The 8,659-nt window shown below is 52.6% G+C and overlaps 1 protein-coding gene across 3 annotated transcripts; it reads left to right on the top strand.

Annotated features, from left to right (window-relative positions):
- The first annotated feature begins 434 nt into the window (after positions 1 to 434).
- Positions 435 to 8,659, top strand: TEDC2 (tubulin epsilon and delta complex 2). Of its 3 annotated transcripts, none has more exons than XM_007499508.3 (10): positions 498 to 1,154; positions 1,663 to 1,761; positions 2,328 to 2,383; positions 2,617 to 3,136; positions 3,957 to 4,010; positions 5,226 to 5,316; positions 5,745 to 5,874; positions 5,980 to 6,081; positions 7,096 to 7,283; positions 7,519 to 8,434. In XM_007499508.3, the coding sequence occupies exons 1-10, from the start codon at positions 871 to 873 to the stop codon at positions 7,663 to 7,665; spliced, it is 1,671 nt and encodes a 556-aa protein (XP_007499570.1). In that variant the 5' UTR covers positions 498 to 870; the 3' UTR covers positions 7,666 to 8,434. The 3 variants fall into 3 exon arrangements, with proteins under 3 accessions (XP_056661450.1, XP_007499570.1, XP_056661451.1); XM_056805473.1 differs by having other exon boundaries at positions 504 to 1,154; positions 2,626 to 3,136; positions 7,519 to 8,659; XM_056805472.1 differs by having other exon boundaries at positions 435 to 1,154; positions 2,626 to 3,136; positions 7,096 to 8,434.

Below are 8,659 nucleotides of genomic sequence, written 5' to 3'. Positions count from 1 at the left end.
CTCCTATTTGCTCTTTAGCTTCTATACCCAGGAGGTACTTCTTCATCAGAATCATTAGCTTCCTTTAAGTCAGAGCTCAGATACCACCTCCTTTGTGAAGGCCTCTCAGATGTCCCTAGATGTTAGTATTCTCTTCTTGCTCAAATTCTTTTTAACAAAGTTAAAAGTAAATGGAAAATAGCAATTTAGCAAATGAAACTAACACACCAACCGAAATTAAGCCGCTACTGTCCTCCACCTTTGCCACGATTGAGGAATCAGTTATTAAAATTAGAGCTGAGGGGCAGACTCATTGGATTGGCCTGGAAATGGTAGGTCTGGGTTAAAATCTAGCCTCAGAAACTTCCTAGCTGAGTAACCTTGGACAAGTCACTGAACCATTTGTCTAGCCTTACCGCTCTTCTGCCTTGGAACCAATACAAAATATTGATTCCAAGCTAGAAAATAAGAGTTAAAAAAAAAAGCAGATGTAGGTATTTATATTATCGTTATTGTAGCTGTATATCTTCTCTCCCCACTCCACCCCTCTTACTCAACTGAAAGCTCATTGATCTTTTTATTCGACAAACATTTCTGTAACTCTTTCTTCAGGCCAATCCCAATATATGTACTGCCTTAATCTCCCAGTTACACAGGTAAGTAGACTGAAGCTCTGGAGGATTAAGAAAACCACGCAGGGTCACGGAGGTACAAAGGGGAGTTAAGGTCCTTTTTCCTCCTCCCATTTTTGCATCCTTCCCACGGAGCAGGCCGGCTGAGCCAAGTCCTGGCAGAGGTGTAGAAGACGGTGCTGACTGTTGGGCCTCTCCGGTGCCCCGGGCTCCCGAAACCCCAGCCATTTCACCGCATCAGGCTCTAATCTTGGTCTGTATGCTTGCATCTTTCTCCCCTGCCCCTGCCCCCGCTTTACACATCTGGGAGAAGCCAGCTAGCACCCACAACGCAGCAGGACCTGGCGGGGCTGGGGCCAGGATCCGGGGGCGGGGCTCGACGCCGGCGGGACCGCGGCAGTTTTCCCGCCGAGCTGGGGCTGCAGGTGTGTGTGTGCTTGTGTGTCAGTTGCAGCTGCAGCTGGCTGCCACCTCCCCCCAGTTATCCCTTCACCTTCCCCCACCCCCCATGGCCGCCATGCTGCCTGCCGACTGCTCGCGCAGGTAAGGATCCCCATGTTGGACAGACACCGCCATGCACGTACACATCCCTGCTTTGGTTGGGCTTCTGGAACTTAGGCTGGCGGCAGCCCGTGATGCCGGTGACATTCTGACCACGTTCTGGGACCCTGGAGCCTTTCAGAGCACTGCCTGCGCGCGCAGGCGGGGGAGGCGGGAAGGCGTCGGATACACTGGTGGGAGAGAGCAAATCGGGGCTGTGGGAGGAAAAGGCTGAGGGGATGATGGGGGAGGGGAAACAGGCAAAGCGGGATGGGGGAGGGGAAAGGAGAGGACTTGGGGGGGAAAGTGGGGAGAGGAAGAGGAGGGAAATGGAGGAGGAAAGGGGGAAACTAAAGGGGGGGAAGGGAGTGTGGACAGAAGGGGGAGAGATGAGGGATAAGGTGGGCAGAGAACCTGGAGGAAGGACGGGGAGGGACTGGGGGACCTTGTGAGGAGGGGAAGGAAAGCTGACAGCTGAACTGCTGGGGGGCGGGGCGGGGTGTATTTCCAGACTGGTTGCAGAGCTCCTAGGAGCCTTGGAGGCTTGCCAGAAGAAGGAGAAGGATTTGCAACAATCCCTTGCTCGCTGCCGGGTGTTACTTCAACCTTGGTATCGCCGGGGAAGGGGAGGGTCGGCCGCGGGCCAATTCCCAGCCCATAGCGCCCACCTCTGTCCAAATCCCGCCTGGACTGGGGGCGGTTGAGGACTGACTGCTTGGGCCCAACATTTCATTGGCTGCCCAGGGTTGAGACTTTGGTTTGTTCACCAGGCTCCCCCATCATGCATATCTCACCCAGAAGGACCCCGGGGGAAGAGGCACTCACAGTTTTGCCCTCTTGAGTGCCCTTTTCACTGCCATGCTGAGCCCTCTTTGGTGATAGAGACGTGTTTGTGGGAGGGAGGGGGACCAGAGTTGTGTGTGTGAGAGTGTGGATCCTGGTGGAAAGGTCTCCAGGATTTTTACCCCCCTCGGGTCTTCTGCCAAGACCCAAATTCAGCTTTCTACTCTGATATACTGAGCAAATCATCTATTTATACGGAGCTCTAGTGTCCTTGTTTGTTAGAATGGGAAGAATAATTCCAGTAGCAGCCACTTTCCTGGCAGAGTGCTTGTGAAGAAAGCCTTTTACAAACCATACCTGAGGAGGTGTCATGATTCTCTCTTTTCCTGCCAGGGAAGTGGCCTCTCCCCCAAGCCCTGAGCCAGCCCAGAGGAGGGACAAGGAAGCTGGTGAGCCTCAGTCTAGGCCTTTCCTGGGGTGGGAACAGATTTGGATGGGGAGGGGAGAGCCTCCATTGATCAGGGGGCAATGACCTGGGACCATTCAATGACTTGGACAGAAAGACAGTTTACTTCTTTCTAATGGTCCCAGTCTGCAGACCTTAGAAAGGCAGATCCTGTTAGATTGAGGGGAGGGTTTGAGCAGGGCCTGATCCTAGGGAGAACACTTCCCTGACCCGTAGCTTTCACAGCATGTGAACCAACTCCCAAAGACCTCAAGGAATTGGAGCTGCTGACCCAAACCCTAGAGAAAGCCCTTCGCGTCCGGAAAGGCATCGTCCGGGTCCAGTCAGAAGAAAGTGTCTCCAGTGGAAAAGCTGTCCAGCCTTTGGTTGCTGCCCAGGCAGGCCCTGGGGCCAGGCCCAGAACTTCAAATCCAAAAGCTTGTGTTCCAGCCAGGCCCCCAGCTACCTCTCAGAGGGCTAGCAGTGGGGTGAAAAGGCCTATCAGAGCCCCCTCTCATAGGGGCAGGGCTCCCAAAGATGCTCTCACACATGCCAAGCAGCCAGACCACTTAGCTCCTCTAGAGGGGCCGGCTCAGCCCTGCCCTCTGCCTTCCCAGGGCCAGGTCCCTGGGGTCCCAACCTCCACCCCAGTTTCTGCTTCAAGAGAAGTGGGTGCTGTTGCATCCAAGCCTGGGCCAGAACAAGGAAAAACCCCACCAGACCTGAGGTCTGAGCCCTTCACACTCAAGGAGAAGGGGTAGGTTTCCTGAACCCTGACATTCATGTTTGAAGTTTTGGCCAAGGGGGCTGAGCTTGATCAGATTATAGGCCCTTGCCCACTGATTTAGACCTTCTATGGGGTCCACAGAAGGAAGGGGGAGCATAGAGCTCTCAAGGAAGAGCTGAAACATTATCTTTGGTTGAAGTGCACAGGTTAACAAGGACTTTGGAGAACCACAGTTACCTGGCCTGGCCCTGTTCTCTCAGAGTACCTTCCAAGTTCCCCAAGACTTACCAACAATCCAAGGGTGTTTCCTCCTTTCCCCCCAAAGCCTAGAGAAGTGATTGTGCTTGATCCAGGGGTACCAGGCTCTAAGCTAGATTTAGACTTAGATTCAGCCATTAGATCCAAAGACTCCTTTTCCACTATGAAGCCTGATACCTTGATTCCAATGATGATGAACCCTTCTTACTCTTAGGTCCAGGTCCATGTTGAGTTTTACCTTGCCTTGATGGCTCTAGCTGGAGTCCACAAAGTTGCCAGGGAATACAGGCACTGGCTTCCCATCGGAGATACCTCTCCTCTCCATCCAGGCCAGTCTTGGCCCCTTGTGTAGTTCTGTAGTCTGTGGGTGTTGGGGGCCACCAGTCTTGTCCTGGGCCCCTACCTCCTCATGGCTCTGTAGAGTTCCACTGATGACAGAGGTTTAGGGAGATGGATATGGGGCCAGCTTTTCTACCTGTCAGGGGAAGCCTGGAGGTGCTGTTGGTCTACCTATTCTCATGGCTATCTGAGAACCCAGGTCCTGAGTGTGGCAGGCAGCCTGGAGGTGTGATTCTTTTTTTTTTTTTTGCAGGACCCAGCTGCAGCTGCCTCTCTTGTATAAGAAAATAGCTTCCAGAAATTCCAGGTGAGGTTTGCTTATAAGGTGGAAAAAATGTGAGACCCTTTAAGTATATCTTCTACCAGGTTGTTAGTGGTGAGACTCAGAAACCTCTGGCTAAGTTCCAGTCTTGCTTCAGAAGAACTGAACTAGGAATACCTACTCCCATTTCCTTTTAATATCTCCACCAGGGACCTTTTCAATCCCTTTGTCTTTTGAAGAGAAAGCAGGCGTAGAGAAGGAGAATGGCTTTGACTAAGAACACACAAACACACAATGAATTGTTGGCAGATTTGGCACCTAGAACCCAGGACTCCAATTTCCCAGATCAGTACCTATCCTGATATAATTTGTTCTTCTTGGGTTAGAGGCATCAAACGCCTCCAAAACTTTCTAGTGCTAGATTAAAAGCTAATTGGGAAATATTTAACAAACAAATACACTACAATTTTTATGTTTTTCAGAGCTAATTGCAGCCAGCAGGGATCCATTTCTATTTGAGTATGACCCCACTGTCTCGGGTGCTGAGACCTGATTTGCATTTTTGGCTGAAAATTTCCAGAGTAGACTCTTCAACCTTCTGTCTTAGCCCAGGCCCTTTGATTGCCACTTGCCTTTTCCTCTTCCCTGGAGCCAGTTAGCCTTCATGGAGAGAGAGTACAGTTTTGACTCTCCGTTCTGAAAGTACCAGGGTAGGAGGCCTGTCTAGCAGATGCTTTTTCCCCAAACCATCACCCTGTTCAAAGCCATTGTCCTTGCTCAACTGCCCTTTATTGTGACTCGTTCTTTTCCCTCCCTCAGAGGATCCTCAGGCTCTAAACCCACCTCATGGCTCAAAGCAGGGGCCAAGGATTATAAAGGCACCAAGTGAGAGGCCCTTTCCCATTAGTCACGAATGTGTTTGGACCATCTGGTTCCAGGTCACTGGAGCTGGTTGTTAAGTTTTCATTGTGAGCATTTACACCTCAGAAATTAGCAGAGCCACAGATTAGGACATGAATTCTTGTTTTGTGGTCTAAACTCAGGAAGATGATGAAGATTAATTATAGTTAATAGTGTAGATTAAACTTAAAAGTATGTTGTGCATTTTTGGAGAGCCAATTGTTAAACATTTGCCAGTGCTCTCCTTCTGTGAACCCACCATATACAGTGGGAACAGGAACTGTTTAAAATGACTTTTGAGTTTTAGCCGCGTCTGTATCTGTGTATATTTTGTTGTGTATTTGTGTGCATGCTGCGTAGCCTGTGGGCCCAGATCCAGCATTCCCAGTTCGATGCTGATTCTGATGTGGCTGCTGCCAAAGCCCATTTCTTAGAGAGGATGAAGAAGACTGTATCCTTGCCAGATGTACCGTGTGTCTGGGCTGGGGGGGGGTGTGTTTTTTGGGGGTCGGGGGTCAGGGAATGCCACTGGCTCCCAGGCTTTTTGGCTAATGGGAAGTTTGGCTAAAAGCCATAGCCACTGACATCACTCACTCTCTTAGGATGATGGGAGACCCCATCTGGCTCTTAATGGAACCAGAGGGGCTCCGTCCCTCCACCACAATGCCCACTGGGCCTCCCACCAGAAGCTCTTTGCCCCTCCTGCCAGGGATTGCTCACTGCTACCCCTGGAGATTGGGGGGAAGGGGCACATTAGCCATCTGCCAGGGACTCGAAGCCTATTCCAGGAGCACTTCCTGCCACATCCGTAAGCTTCAGGCTAGATCCCTGGGAGTGAGGGGAAAGGGAAGAAGAAAACTTTCCCTGACTTGCTCTGAGTTTGACATGCCTGGCCCAGCCATCAGCCCTGCTGAGGTCCAGGAGGAAGTGAATCGCCTGGACCGGGCCTGCCACTTACTGACCCAGCATCTGGAAGAGACGCTGGCCATGAGTGGGGAGGCAGCTGCAGGTGAGGAAGGAGAAACTTGGGGCTTCGTGGGCCTTCCCTGGCTGGAGGGGAAAGGCGAGAGTCCTAGGGGGATGGGAGAGATGCCTTTATCCTTCCCTCCTGCAGACTCCCTGAGCTTGGAACAGGAATACCGCTGTCTGGTCACCCTCGAAGGGCTCCAAGCCACTGTAGACCAGCATCTGCTTAGACTCCAAGAGCTTCGAGAAGGTGAGGCCCCCTGCCAGGGCCCAAGGCCAGAGTCAGGGCTGCGTAAGGGTGGACAGCACCATGAGGCCTCTGGGCCCTGGTCCTTCGGGGCCCCGGGCATGGAGAGCTCTCCTGTGAGCCTTACAAGGAGAGGCAAGTTCCCTTTGAGATTCACCTTCTTTGGGGCTCAGAAGTAGCATAACTTTCTTTGTTAATCTATCTTTTGCCTCGTAGAGAGCTGTCCTGTGACAAGGAATAAAAAAGGAGGGGGGAAAAGTCAGGCAGAGCTAGCCGATGACATCTAGGCTTTCCCACCCATAGCCCCTCACATTTTCAGAGAAGGAAGTGCTGTATACCGTTGTTTTTCTTTGGGGCAAGCACAGTGTGCTTGTGCTTCTTTAACAGCTGTTCAAGGATGGGTGGGTGCTGACTTCCCAGCTAGAGCTGGGGGCTGGGTTCCTCCTCTGTCCTGCTGGTTGGCCCCTTTGCCCACACCTGTTAGTGCCCAGTAGCTGCTCCTGGCTGAAGAACTAGCCCTTGCCTTCTCTGTTCCGAGGCAGCACTACTACAGGCCTTTCTCACGGTGAAGTTGGTGTAAGGCAGCACACCAGAGGGGGAAAGGAGTCCTTAGCGCCCTTTGCAGTGGAGGATGCCCTCCGTGTGCCCTGCACCGGGTGCCACGCGCTTTACAGATACTCTCGTTTGTTCACAACCACCACTCTGTGAAGTAGATGCCATAGAAGATTATGGTCCCTATTTTATAATTGAGGAAACTGAGGCAGAAGGCAGTGTCTGTCTTAATGGCTGATGAAGTGATTTGCCCGAGGTCACACAGTTAGTGTCTGAGGCTGGATCCCAGGCCCAGCCAGCCCTCTACCCACCGCGCCATCTAGCCCCTGCTGGTGCCATGGAGAAGCTTATCAAGATGGCGGGGAGAGGAGGGATTAGATTGGCTAGTGACCTTTATGCAGACCGCCCCGGCCCTGCCGCTGGGAGGACCTGACTGACGCCCCCTTTTCTCTCCCGTGGATACAGCGGAGGAGCACTGGTCGGGGCTTGGGCCTGCAGAGAGCCCTCCATGGGGCCTGGGCCTGCGTGTAGGAGGGAGGGGGTCCCTCTGGAACAGCAGCCGGCTTTCCTACTCCAGTGCCCGAGAGCTGCAGACCGTGGCAGCGCTCAGTCTCCGAGTGGCCATGCTGAAGCAGCAGATCCATCTCCAAGAGGTACGGCCTCCCGCGCCCAGCACTTGCGTCCTCAGGCTCGCTCCTGCTGGCTCTTACCACAGTGACAGCCTGTGCCCCGCGGTCCGAGCGAGGGGAGAACCTGACCCTGTGCACACGGCTTCTCGTTCTGTCCGGCGGCCTCTGGCCAGGCTGAGGTGGGGGGGTCTCGGGACGGGGAGGCTGGTGGCTTTAGAACTCTGGTGGTCTCTGAGAGTTTGTCTCTGGTGCGCCCCAGGTTCTGATGGAGGAGCTTCTTCCCCTGCTGGGAGCCGAGAGCCCTGCCAGCCCTGCTCAGCTGGCGCTCTACCGTGCCATCCACAGCCAGCTCTGTGAGGCCGGGGAGCGCTTCTCCGTCCTGGTGAGAGACGAGCCGTCTGTCTGAGCCCCCCTCTGCCCGCTGGGCCGCCTCGTGCTCCTGCAGGACCCCGGGCCGCTGCCCCAGATGGGAACAGGAAGCCTCGGCCGTCTGTCTTTCTGCCTAGTCTAGGCCCAGCATAGGGATTCTTGTTGGTCCTGCAGGGAGAGCACGTGGGGAAGGGAAGGAAAGCCAGGCTGTGGAGGGACTGTCGGGGCTCGGGTTCTGATTGTGTTCTGGGGACCCTCGCCGTCAAATCAGTGACGTTGCCCTAATTGCGGAGCCCCTTCAGCCATGCTCCACTTCCCACATCACCCAGTGCAGGTCCTTTGTTCAGGGAGGGAGTGATCTCGAGATCTATTGAAAGGCCCAGAGTTCATCCCTCTTTAGCCTAGGCCAATGGGGGGGGTCTTCCTGGAGGAGGTGGGACTTGAAGAGTGGAGCTGCCCCAGGGAAGAAAGAATTCTGGATGGGGGACAGAGTTAGTGCAGGGAAAGAGATGGCAAAACCCGGCTGTTTGAAGAGAGCAGCCAACAAGTGGGGCCAGCTTGAGGGGTTTGGATTGATTCTCTAGGCCGTGAGGAAGCTGTGGAAGGGGATATGGGGCGGCCAGAAGACCAAGCTCTAGTCTCAGCTCTCTACCTTACTCCTGGGGTCAGGTTTCTTCATCTGTATTGGGCGAGAATAAGCTTTTCATAATGAACATCAAAGAATTGTCTTGAGAAAGTACTTTGTAAGTCTTAAAGTACTTTGAAAATGTGAGTTTTGTCAATAATAAAGGTATTTGTGATTCAAACTTGGGACTTCTTGAAATATGCAGTGATTTCAGCACAATTGGCACAATTGCACTCACTACATATGTAGAGACAAATGTGTACTTTTATTTATTTTAAAATACATTTTTATTCCAACCTGAAACACCAAAAAAGAATTTTCATATATATAGGCTGAGAGATCTAAAAGAAGATTTTATATGAAACTGTTGTTTAAAAAAAGGAATAAATTCAACTCAGAAATTTTA

This window comes from Monodelphis domestica, chromosome 7, assembly GCF_027887165.1.
Source record: "Monodelphis domestica isolate mMonDom1 chromosome 7, mMonDom1.pri, whole genome shotgun sequence".
Taxonomy (NCBI): domain Eukaryota; kingdom Metazoa; phylum Chordata; class Mammalia; order Didelphimorphia; family Didelphidae; genus Monodelphis; species Monodelphis domestica.
This window is presented reverse-complemented; position numbering and strand designations above follow the sequence as displayed.

What these genes read in the sequence shown, in the direction of transcription:
- TEDC2 (XM_056805472.1), top strand. Translation starts at nt 871, where the DNA reads ATGCTTGCATCTTTCTCCCCTGCCCCTGCCCCCGCTTTACACATCTGG. An exon ending in CGGGTGTTACTTCAACCTTG is followed by an intron (nt 1,762 to 2,327) that starts GTATCGCCGGGG and finishes TTTTCCTGCCAG; the next exon opens with GGAAGTGGCCTCTCCCCCAA. An exon ending in TAGAGAGGATGAAGAAGACT is followed by an intron (nt 5,317 to 5,744) that starts GTATCCTTGCCA and finishes ACTTGCTCTGAG; the next exon opens with TTTGACATGCCTGGCCCAGC.